Raw genomic sequence first — 12,366 nt, forward strand, 5'->3', positions numbered from 1 at the left:
CATTTTCTTTGATAATAATCTCTCAGTTGTTGCTGCCTATGCATCGCTCTCCGCATGCATGACTGTATCATTAACTCTTGTTCTGAATCCAAGGAGGAGCTAGATAATTGATCTCCTTCTGAGCTGTCTGCCACACTCTCCTCCTCCCTGTCACTCATGCCTTCTTGGTCAGAGGAGCCTTCATCAGCAGATTCCACCGGGAGCAAAACAGGCCTGCGGCATGTGGATGTCTCCCCCACATTCACAGTCCTTGGGGCAGGAGCTTGGCCAGAGCTAACCACAACATGCACCAAGACAAATTCCTTGTGTTTCCTAGCATACTTGGACAATAAAATTCTATTCTATTCTATATTGTGAACCACCAGAAGTCACTTAGGAGACGGGCAATGTAGAAATTTAATAAATGTTGAATGAATGAATGAACTAAGGAACATAACAATGAGAACAGGTCAGTGGAAAGGCTTACCTCTGGAAGGTGTGGATGCTTTATCACTAAAGATTTTCAGAAGAGATTGGACAGCTATTTTGTCCGGAATGGTTTAGAATCTCTTACAAAATAACTTCCTAAACTTTTTAAGGGTTTGGTGAGATAAGGCAACCAATTCTTGTAGCTCTTGAGCACCCTCTAAAGACCAAGGATTGTGATTTTCAGGGAAATTCTTGGCAAGATGGAAAACCAAATCTCAAAATTATCCTCCTGAATTTGACACTTGATAGATTGGACTGTAATTCCAAAAACTTCCAATCATCTTGCCAACTTTGGGATTGTTCACTGGGAATTTAGGGAGCTGGGATTCCAACACTGTAGGATATTAGTGTTTTGGAACTATTTAACTCCTGGAAGGCTAGCAAGTCAGGACCCATCAAATCCATAGCATGCTAATTTTCAGAAAGAGTGGATGTATTTTACATAGAAAATTTCAGGAAGTATTTTTCTGGATGTGAAACTTGGTAAACTTGAATGTGTTACATTGCAGAACAAATCAATTACTTTCAGTTATCCTTTTTTGTTCCCCTGATATTTTTTCAAGTAACAGAAGCTCTTTTAAAAAATCAAGAATATACTTATATTGCTGTTTTACATTTCCGGAGTTTAATTATAAAGCATATATGTAAATGCAATGTAGTCCTAGCAACCTTTTCTATCAGTTGAGTTTTAAATAATCAAACCAGACTCCTGAATATGTCAAGATGAGATGGATTAAGGGTTTCTTAAATTCTATGGGCACGGGAAGATGTATAATCCTTCTTCTGTCTTGACTGAAACGCCAGTTTAGACAACCTCTTTTTAATCATCCATTTGTTTTCTAAAAAAACCTAAAATAATAATCATGCAATCTCTTCTTTAATCCAATACAGATAGTCTCTGGTTTTCAACCATTCTTTTAGTGTCAGTTCAAAGTTACAACAGCCACTGAAAAAAAGTGACTTGTGACTGGTTGTATTGTACTTTTCTGCAACACAACTACTAATCCCTCTTTTTTTTTAATTTGTGAGGGTTGATCAAATGTCCAATCCTGCTGCCAAATCATTAAAATTGGTCTACTACCATTTCTGTGGCCATGAACAGTTAAAACCCCATTAGAGTCTAGACATGTTTCTTTTAGAATATTATTCGCATCTCTAACCCAAAAGCAGTATCTGCGCCTCTACAACTGTCTGGTTTGGTTCTGCAGCCCAACAAGACCGACACAGACTTCAGAGGATAATCAGAACTGCAGAAAAAACAATTGCTGCCAACCTGCCTTCCATTGAGGACCTGTATACTGCACGAGTCAAAAAGAGGATTGTGAAAATATTTACAGACCCCTCGCATCCTGAATATAGTGTTTTACCTCCTACCCTCAAAACATCGCCACAGAGCACTGCACACCAAGACAACTAGACACAAGAACAGTTTTTCTAGAATGCCATCACTCTGCTAAACCAACAATTCCCTCGCTGCTGTTAAACTATTCACTAAGGCTGCATTATTATTACTATTAGTCTTCACATTGTTCTTATCACTCATCTCCCCGCACTTATGACTGTATGACTTTAACATGTTGCTTGTATCCTTATGATTTATATTGTTTCTTGATTGTTTATTTGACCCCCGTGACAATCATTAAGTGTTGTACCTTATGATTCCTGACAAATGCATCTTTTATTTTATGTACACCGAGGTGTGATTCAGAGTCACTGAAACAGATGTAAACTTTTGCTTTCTCCTAAAAATAGTGGTTTTTTCCTTCTCATTTTGCAGCTTAAAAAGAAAATTGTGATGGAAACTGGAGGTCAAGATGGAACAACAAAAGGAAAATAGCAAAACATAACTTGATGTAGACATACACTTGCACCAAATGAATGAAGGAAGGAAGGAAGGAAGGAAGGAAGAAAAAAAGGAAGGAAGGAAGGAATGAAGGAAGGAAAAAAGGAATGAATGAATGAATGAATGAAGGAAGGAAGGAAGGAAGGAAGGAAAAAAGGAAGGAAGGAAGGAAAAAAGGAATGAATGAATGAATGAAGGAAGGAAGGAAAAAAGGAAGGAAAAAAGGAAGGAAGGAAGGAAAAAAGGAAGGAAAGAAAGAAAGAAAGAAGGAAGGAAGGAAAGAAAGAAAGAAAGAAAGAAAGAAAGAAAGAAAGAAAGAAAGAAAGAAAGAAAGAAAGAAAGAAAGAAAGAAAGAAAGAAAGAAAGAAAGAAGGGTTTCATACCGGATCCAACAATTTTGATAAAAAACATAAATCAGAATGGAAATCTTGGGAAAAACTTTATTTTCCAAACAGCACTCTCAGGGCATCAACTGTCAAATAAACACGTTGAATATTTGGGGAGGGGAAGGAATAAAAAGAGTGTTGAAATAGGTTGTTAATTGGCCAATCGAGAGATAAGGCCATGGTAGTAAGAATGCCTAGTCTGAAGAATCAGGAGAGGTTAAAATTCAGGATAGTAATACCATTAATGTATTACAAATAATGTATTACTGCAAACAAAAAGCAATCAGTTTTCTTTAAAAAAGTAATACCTGGCCATAATAATAATAATAATAATAAATGATCTGGCCTACTAGAGCATAAAGATACTCAAATGACTGGATTCACACATGAAGATATTATATGGTTCATTTGGTTTTACTTTAGTAAGTTGTCTGACCCAGCTACTGTAAATCCAGTCACTGATGTTTTTGTAATTACATCACGGTTTAACAAACCATGGCCGTATATGTGAGCTCAATGTGAGATACTATTGTGAGACGTTTAAACGGAGTGTGTGTGTGCTTTATGCTGTATGCCCAGATTTCAAATTAGAAATGTGGATTTAATCAAATTCCCATGAAGAAAGAAGCTGAATGGGGAACTGAGGGTTTGGGGAGGGAGGAAGAAGGAGGAAGGAAGGAAATAATAGATATTATTCTAAAAACATCAAATTAAAATCAGCGATATAATCTTAACAGGAAAGAGTAAGACACTTCTAAAGCAAATATATTCGCATTAAGTAGATAGCAATGAAAAAAATCTTGCTTATATTCCTAGTAGTGTTTTTTTCCCTAGCGTTTCATGAAAGAATCCCATAAATTTGAATATTTGATGGTCAACTTAGAAAAGCACCGCTATCAACCCTTCAGCACACAGAATGTTTTGATTTCATATGGCAAATTTTATTTTATTTTTTTTTAATTTTAGAAGAGTCAAATATAATGGTTATGAAACCTGTTTTAACAGCTACATCTTTGAAAATACAACAGCAAACATTTTTTAAGTTCAACCAACTTTTCTTTCTCTAACTTCTGCTGTGGTTTGTTCAGCTAATTCTTCTTTCTTCTTGTTGTAAACCTTTAAGAGGTATTCATCCGGTTCGATTCCTTTTTCACGTAACTCAGACAAGATTTTCCCTAGCCGTTCTGGTGTCCTTGCATTCTGTAGTTTCCGAGTTGTGATATACAAAGTAAACTCTTCCAAGGTCATTAGTTTACAAGTATCAACCTCGCAGATATTTCTAACATCTTCAGATTTATTCACTTCTGGGAAGAAAACAAGGCCGGACATTTTCTCCAGATCTTCAATGCCAACTTGGAATTCCTGAAGCTGATGGTCAAATCCAATAGGACGGTTTGGCACCACAAAGGCTCCAAGTAGCAAAGGGTCTTGAAGCACTTCACTTCGCCTGGCGAGAATGACTTTGTAGAGATGAGAAGGTACAGCCACCTCGTCTTTCCCAATTACCTATCAGCAGAAAGGAGAGATTGCATCACTCAAATACATCTACCTGTGCAAGATTCCTCAATCATCCAGGTCATGGTTGCCCCAAAGTTGATTTTCTAAAAAGCAACTGGACTTTCTTGGTACCTCTACTTATGAACTTAAATCATTCCGTGACCAGTTTCTTAAGTAGAAAGGTTTGTAAGAAGAAGCAATTTTTCCCATAGGAATCAATGTAAAAGCAAATAATGTGTGTGATTGGGGAAACCACAGGGAGGGTGGAGGCCGTTTCCTCCCAGGAGATTCCTAGAGGCCCCACAGAGGCTTCTCCACGTCTTTTCCATCCCTGGTTCCTCCCAGGAGATTCCTAGAGAGGCCCACGGAGGCTTCTCCCTGCCTTTTGCAGCCCTGTTTCCTCCCAGGAGATTCCTAGAGAGGCCCACGGAGGCTTCTCCCTGCCTTTTCCAGCCCTGTTTCCTCCCAGGAGATTCCTAGAGAGGCCCCACGGAGGCTTCTCCATGCCTTTTCCAGCCCTGTTTCCTCCCAGGAGATTCCTAGAGGCCCCACAGAGGCTTCTCCATGCCTTTTCCAGTCCTGTTTCCTCCCAGGAGATTCCTAGAGAGGCCCACGGAGGCTTCTCCCTGCCTTTTCCAGCCCTGTTTCCTCCCAGGAGATTCCTAGAGGCCCCACAGAGGCTTCTCCAGGCCTTTTCCAGCCCTGTTTCCTCCCAGGAGATTCCTAGAGAGGCCCACGGAGGCTTCTCCCTGCCTTTTCCAGCCCTGTTTCCTCCCAGGAGATTCCTAGAGGTCCCAGAGGCTGCTCCATGCCTTTTCAAGCCCTGTTTCCTCCCAGGAGATTCCTAGAGAGGCCCCATGGAGGCTTCTCCCTGCCTTTTCCAGTTACAGTTTCGGAGGCTTGGGTTTTGTAAGTGGAAAATGGTTCTTGAGAAGAGGCAAAAAAAATCTCAAACACCCGATTCTTATCTAGAAAAGTTTGTAAGTAGAGGCGTTTGTAAGTAGAGGTAGCACTATATTATGCTTCTTACTTAAGAAGCTTATTTGGTTCTAACTGACAGGTGGAGAATGGAAGGATTTATATTCTTTGTAGCCATCTGGTCATTAGCACTTTCTCTGAGAGTCCTTAAGACCACTTGAAGATTTACCTGTAGGCTCAGAATAACCTGAATCAGAGTTCAAATGCATTTGAAAACAGAAGACAGGTGGTGTCATCCCCCTCCCATGTTCAATCTTAACGTAGATGGCCTCTTTGACTCTTTCAAATCTGTGATTCTCTCTGTCCAGAATGACCCTTTCCTTCCTTCCTTCCTTCCTTCCTTCCTTCCTTCCTTCCTTCCTTCCTTCCTTCCTTCCTTCCTTCCTTCATTAGATTTCTATGCCACCCTTCTCCACAGACTCAGGGCGGCTCGCAGCAAAAATAAATAAAATAATGCAATATTTAAGAAATCTAAACTTAAAAATCAGGTCTAAAACCCCCAGTTCGTTAAAACAATCTTGCAGATTCCTCAGTCCATCTGCATCCCCACCATCAATTATAACTTGAAGACGCTTCTTGGATGAGAAACAAAACATTTTTCAAAGGAAAAAAAAGCCACCAAAAAAGTCCAGTTGCCTTTTGGGACATAAAAAACACTTTGGAGATTCAAATTCATCGTAAATTGGGGCACAATCCAGGTCTCATTTGGATGAAGTTGGAACTGCCAACCCAACAATAAGAAGAGTTATAGAATAAACACAACCCAATGGTTGACAATGTTTCTACCCATTTTGAAAAAAGCAGTTAAAAGGGAAAACAGTTAATTATCCCTCCTAGATGGGGGATAGGCAATGTTGGCTCTTCTATGACTTGTGGACTTCAACTCCCAGAATTCCTGAGCTGGCATTGTTGGCTCAGGGATTCTGGGAGTTGAAGTCCACAAGTCATAGAAGAGCCAACTTTGCCTACCCCTGCCCTAAGTTGACACACTGCAAAAAGATTGGAAAGGACTTGTTAATTCCTGGGAAGCTAGAGCTAGTCCTCAATGTATGACCACAACTGATGTTAATTGAGTCATGGCCTATTTTGCAACCTTCATTCCCATTGCTGTTAAGTAAATCACTGCAGGTGGAAAGAGCATTAAGCACGATCGCTTCCTTAAGTTACCTATATAATATCAAAAGCCGGGGTGGCACAGTAGTTAGAGTGCATCACTGCAGGCTACTTCAGCTAACTGCTAGCTGTAGTTCAATGGTTCAAATCTCACCACCGGCTCAAGGTTGACTCAGCCTTCCATCCTTCCCAGGTGGGTAAAATTAAGGCCAAGATAGATAGATATATAGATTTGTTTGTTTCTTTCTCTATCTATCTATCTATCTATCTATCTATCTATCTATCTATCTATCTATCTATCTCTCTCTCTATCATCTATCTATCTATCTATCTATCTATCTATCTATCTATCTATCTATCTATCATCTATCTATCTATCTATCTATCTATCTATCTATCTATCTATCTATCTATCATCTATCTATCTATCTATCATCTATCTATCTATCTATCTATCTATCATCTATCTATCTATCTATCTATCTATCATCTATCTATCTATCATCTATCTATCTATCTATCTATCTATCTATCATCTATCTATCTATCATCTATCTATCTATCTATCATCTATCTATCTATCATCTATCTATCTATCTATCATCTATCTATCTATCTATCTATCTATCATCTATCTATCTATCTATCTATCATCTATCTATCTATCTATCATCTATCTATCTATCTATCATCTATCTATCTATCTATCTATCTATCATCTATCTATCTATCTATCTATCTATCTAGCATCTATCTATCTATCTATCTATCTATCTATCATCTATCTATCTATCTATCTATCTATCTATCTATCATCTATCTATCTATCTATCTATCTATCTATCTATCTATCTATCATCTATCTATGTATCTATCATCTATCTATCTATCTATCTATCTATCTATCTATCTATCTATCTATCTATCTATCTATCTATCTATCTATCTATCTATCTATCTATCTATCTATTGGATTTGTATGCTGCCCCTCTCCGTAGACTCGGGGCGGCTAACAACAGTGACAAAAAACAGAATGTAAAAATCCAATACCAGAACAGTTAAAAACCCTCATACATACAAACATACCATGCATAAATTGTAGAAGCCTAGGGGGAAAGATTATCTTAATTACCCCATGCCTGACGGCAGAGGTGGGTTTTGAAGAGCTTACGAAAGGCAAGGAGGGTGGGGGCTATTCTAATCTCTGGGGGGAGTTGGTTCCAGAGGGTCGGGGCCGCCACAGAGAAGGCTCTTCCCCTGGGCCCCGCCAACCGACATTGTTTAGTTGACGGTACCTGGAGAAGGCCCACTCTGTGGGACCTAACTGGTCGCTGGGATTCGTGCGGCAGAAGGCGGTCCCTGAGATATTGATTGTTGGGGGCAAGAGGCTGATTCTGTAAATTGCTTAGAGAAGGCTGTTAAAGCACTATTAGCCAAAAGCTAATGGTATAAAAGTGGGATTAAAAACAATCAGGAAAGACTTCATGAACTCAATCTGTATAGTCTGGAGGACAGAAGGAAAAGGGGGGACATGATCGAAACATTTAAATATATTAAAGGGTTAAATAAGGTCCAGGAGGGAAGTGTTTTTAATAGGAAAGTGAACACAAGAACAAGGGGACACAATCTGAAGTTAGTTGGGGGAAAGATCAAAAGCAACATGAGAAAATATTATTTTACTGAAAGAGTAGTAGATCCTTGGAACAAACTTCCAGCAGACGTGGTAGATAAATCCACAGTAACTGAATTTAAACATGCCTGGGATAAACATATATCCATCCTAAGATAAAATACAGAAAATAGTATAAGGGCAGACTAGATGGACCATGAGGTCTTTTTCTGCCATCAGACTTCTATGTTTCTATGTTAACTAATGAATAGACACACCATTCTTTCCTACACATTATTTATTTATTCAATATTTTTTAATGCCGCCCTTCTCCTTAGACTCACTTTTTTAACAGAGCCAGCCTATTGCCGCCCCAATCTGGGTCCTCATTTTACCCACTTCGGAAAGATGGAATGCTGAGTCAAGCTTGAGCCAGTGATGAGATTTGAACCGCTGACCTACAGATCTACAGTCAGCTTCAGTGGCTTGTAGTACTGCACTCTAACCGCTGCGCCACCTTCATTAACATATGTGTAACAAATATAGGCAAATATATGTAGTAGTTGGCCCAAACATGTTATCAAAAAACACTCAAAAGAGAGAGACAGAACGTTCAGTACATTTGACCATTAATTCAAACTTCATTAAATATAACACCAAGCTTTTAAAAGTGTGTTCCATGTTGCTGGGACTCTAAATCGCAAGAACAAAGCAACGTACTGGTGCACACTGGCTGATTTGTGGAAAATTCTTAAAGTTCTTTATCCGTTTTCCTTTGAGAGCGTATTGGAGAACATTAATAAAGAAAGCTTGGGGGTCCCACTGAAATTCTCAAAGTAACGTCTGCGCATTTTATCTTTTTAAAGGCTAAACCAACTGGGCGCTGCAGAGATATAAGCTTTCCACGCTCTGTTCTTTATTACAAGAAAGTTTTGAAAACTGTGACATTCAGAACATAGATCTGTAGTCAAAAGTAGATAGTTTCTGCATGTTCAAAGCTTCAGCATCCCTGGGGAGGCGAGGAAGGGAATGGAAGAGAAGAGCAGGCCCATTGGCAAACTGTGCGAGACTTAACAATCCACAATCCCCTAAAACAGTGGTTCTCAACCTGGGGGTGGGGGGGGTCGGTTCACAGGGATAGCCTAAGACCATGGGAAAAGACAAATTTCCCATGGTGGTTAGGAACAAAAGCTTCTATTCCGGCACTTTGGAACATACAGTGGAACCCCGACATAAGAGCTGCTCTACTTAAGAGCAACTCGAGATAAGAGCTGGGAGGGGAGAGATATTTTTGTTCTACTTACAAGCCCAAATTCGAGATACAAGCGCCAAGGAGCTGTCTCCTGAAGCCAAATGCTAACTTCCGCGTTCGGCTTCAGGAGACAGCTGCGAAGCAGCGCGCGTGTTTTAAAAGGTTGCAGCCGGCCTGGGGGGCTTGGGGGGGTGCTTGCAGCTTTCTTTCTTGCTCTTTTTCTTTCCTTCTTCCCTCCCTCCCTTCCTTCACTCATTCCTCTCTTACTCTCCCCTTTCATAAGTTTCCTTGCTTCCTTCCTCTGTTCCTGTCCCTTCCCCCTTTCTTTCTTTCTTTCTTTCTTTCTTTCTTGCTTGCTCTTTTTCTTTCTCTCTTTTACCTTTCCTTCCTCTATTTCTTCTTTTCTTTCTCCTTCCCACCTTCTTCCCTCCCTCCCTCCCTTCACTCATTCCTCTCTTACTCTCCCCTTTCATAAGTTTCCTTGCTTCCTTCCTCTGTTCCTGTCCCTTCCCTCTTTCCTTCCTTCCTTCCCACCCTCCGTCCATTCATTCACCCATTCCTCTCTTGATCGCTTAAAGCCGGTCCCTGGTGCAAAAAGGGTTGGGGACCTCTGTCCTACAGGATTGGGTGGCAGAGAAGTTGAACATATGTAAATTTAAAAGTTTAAGAAAGTTTACAAGTTAAGTGAAAGAAACTTCATTATTCATTTATATGTACATGTACATTTCTTCATTAAAAACATGTCTTTCTGCATAATTTAGACTAACTTTGTGAGTTTTTTGAGGGCTGGAACCAATTAAAATTATTTACATTAATTCCTATGGGGAAAAGTCGTTCGAGATAAGAGCTGCTCGACTTAAGAGCCCAGGTCCGGAACGAATTAAACTCGTATCTCGAGGTACCACTGTATTCTTTACAATCTGGCCAATCAGGCGTTTACAGTAGGGGTGTCCCTCTAACCTTCCTGCCAATCAGCTTGAAGCTCGGTTGGGAGGAGTGGCGCTAGACTTATGGTTGGGGGTCACCACAAGATGAGGGACTGTATTAAGGGGTCGTGGAATTAGAAAGGTTGAGAACCACTGCCCTAAAGCAAAGGTGGCGAATTATGGCCCTTTAATGACTTGTGGACTTCAACTCTGGAACCAGCTCCCTCCGGAGATCAGGACTGCCCCCAGCCTCCTTGCCTTTCGTAAACTTCTTAAAACCCACCTCTGCCGTCAGGCATGGGGGAACTGAGACATCTCCCCTTGCCTATGTAGTTTTATGTATGGTATGTTTGTATGTATGCTTTTTATACAATGGGGTTTTTAGGTTTTTTAATGTGAAATTGTTATTTTAGACTTTGATTTATTTTATTTATTTATTTATTTATTTATTAGATTTGTATGCCGCCCCTTTCCGTAGACTCGGGGCGGCTCACAACACAATAAAACAGTTCATAACAAATCTAATAATTTACAATTTAAAATATTTTAAAAAACCCCATTATTAAGCAGACATACGTACAAACATACCATACATAAATTGTATAGGCCCGGGGGAGATATCTCAGTTCCCCCATGCCTGACGACAAAGGTGGGTTTTGAGGAGTACAGTGGTCCCTCGATTTACGCGTTCTCGATTAGCGCGAAACGCTGCAACGCGGTTTTTCAAAAAATATTATTTAAAAAATAAGTTCGCGGTTTTTTTGCTATACCACGGTTTTTCCCGCCCGATGACGTCATGCTGATTGCTGATTGGCCAAAATCTCGACCAATCGTTGCAAACGCAAAAAAAAGCTTTGCAACTGAACTTTTGGAACTTGTTCAGACTTGTTGCAAGATGCCTCCTAAACGTTGTGCTCGGAGTGCTGGCGGCGACGCTAAAAAGACCAGGAGGATACTCACAATTAAAGAGAAAATTGACATTTTGGACATGCTGAAAGAGGGACGCTCTTATGCAGATGTTGGTCGGCAGTATGGGATCAACGAATCGAGTGTGCGAACCATTCGTGACGACGAGAAAAAGATAAGGCAAAGTTCTCTGATGGCCTTCAACAAGGCTGCAAAAAGAATGGTGACACCTCGAAACAAACGGCTTATGAAGATGGAAGCTGCTTTGTCCCTGTGGGTACAAGACTGCCGCAAAAAGAGCATTGCTTTGGATACCAACACTATAAGAACCAAAGCACAACAATTGTACAACCGTCTTGAAGACACAGAAGAAGGCGATGCAGATGAGGGAAACGCAGGTAAGGGCTGGGGTTTTTTATTCTGTCATTAGATACTGTATTTAAGTGTTTTTTAAGGAAGGAGCAGGGAAGGAGGGAAGGAGGGAGGGAGGGAAGGAGGGAGGGAGAGAAGGAGGGAAGGAGGGAGGGAAGGAGGGAGGGAGAGAAGAGAAGGAGGGAGGGAGGGAGAGAAGAGAAGGAAGGAGGGAGGGAGAGAAGAGAAGAGAAGGAAGGAGGGAGGGAGGGAGAGAAGAGAAGGAAGGAGGGAAGGAGGGAGGGAGGGAGGGAAGAGAAGGGAAGGAGGGAGGGAGGGAAGGAGGGAAGGAGGGAGGGAGAGAAGAGAAGGAGGGAGGGAAGGAGAGAAGAGAAGGAAGGAGGGAAGGAGGGAGGGAGGGAGAGAAGAGAAGGAAGGAGGGAAGGAGGGAGGGAGGGAGAGAAGAGAAGGAAGGAGGGAAGGAGGGAGGGAGGGAGAGAAGAGAAGGAAGGAGGGAAGGAGGGAGGGAGAGAAGAGAGGGAAGGAGGGAAGGAAGGAAGGAGGGAAGGAGGTGGGCATTTACTCTTTATGCTTTCATTCAAGTCACTTCTCTCTCCCTTTCCTGTCATTCTGCAGCCTCAGCCTCAGCCTCAGCCCCAGCCACATTCACAGCAAGCAAAGGGTGGTTTGAGAAATTTCAACGGCGCTATGGCCTGAAGAGTGTGTCATTGCACGGAGAAGCTGCCTCAGCAGATACAGGTGCAGCAGAAAACTTTGTCCAGCGCACGTTTAAAGAGCTAATTGCAGAAGGGGGCTACCTTCCAGAACAGGTGTTCAACATGGACGAAACAGGCCTGTTCTGGAAGAGGATGCCTTCAAGGACTTTCTTGATGCAAGATGAAGCCAAAGCCCCTGGCTTTAAGGCCATGAAAGATCGAGTGACTTTGATCATGTGTGGGAATGCAGCAGGCTTTTTGCTGAAGCCAGGGCTAATTTATAAGTCACAAAATCCAAGAGCCCTCAAGAACAGAAATAAG

At 41.2% G+C, this 12,366-nt stretch overlaps 1 protein-coding gene across 3 annotated transcripts in view; it reads right to left on the minus strand.

Annotated features, from left to right (window-relative positions):
- Positions 1 to 3,616: 3,616 nt before the first annotated feature.
- LOC139155358 (nuclease EXOG, mitochondrial-like) overlaps positions 3,617 to 12,366 on the minus strand; it is a 63,811-nt gene continuing 55,061 nt past the window's right edge. For all 3 annotated transcript variants that reach the window (XM_070730490.1, XM_070730491.1, XM_070730489.1), the window contains one exon: positions 3,617 to 4,203. In XM_070730490.1, coding sequence (XP_070586591.1) covers positions 3,742 to 4,203 — 462 coding nt within the window. In that variant the 3' untranslated portion in view covers positions 3,617 to 3,741. The remainder of the gene's footprint in view (positions 4,204 to 12,366) is intronic.

The sequence above is a fragment of the Erythrolamprus reginae genome, unplaced genomic scaffold (genome assembly GCF_031021105.1).
Source record: "Erythrolamprus reginae isolate rEryReg1 unplaced genomic scaffold, rEryReg1.hap1 H_15, whole genome shotgun sequence".
Classification (NCBI taxonomy): Eukaryota; Metazoa; Chordata; class Lepidosauria; order Squamata; family Dipsadidae; genus Erythrolamprus; species Erythrolamprus reginae.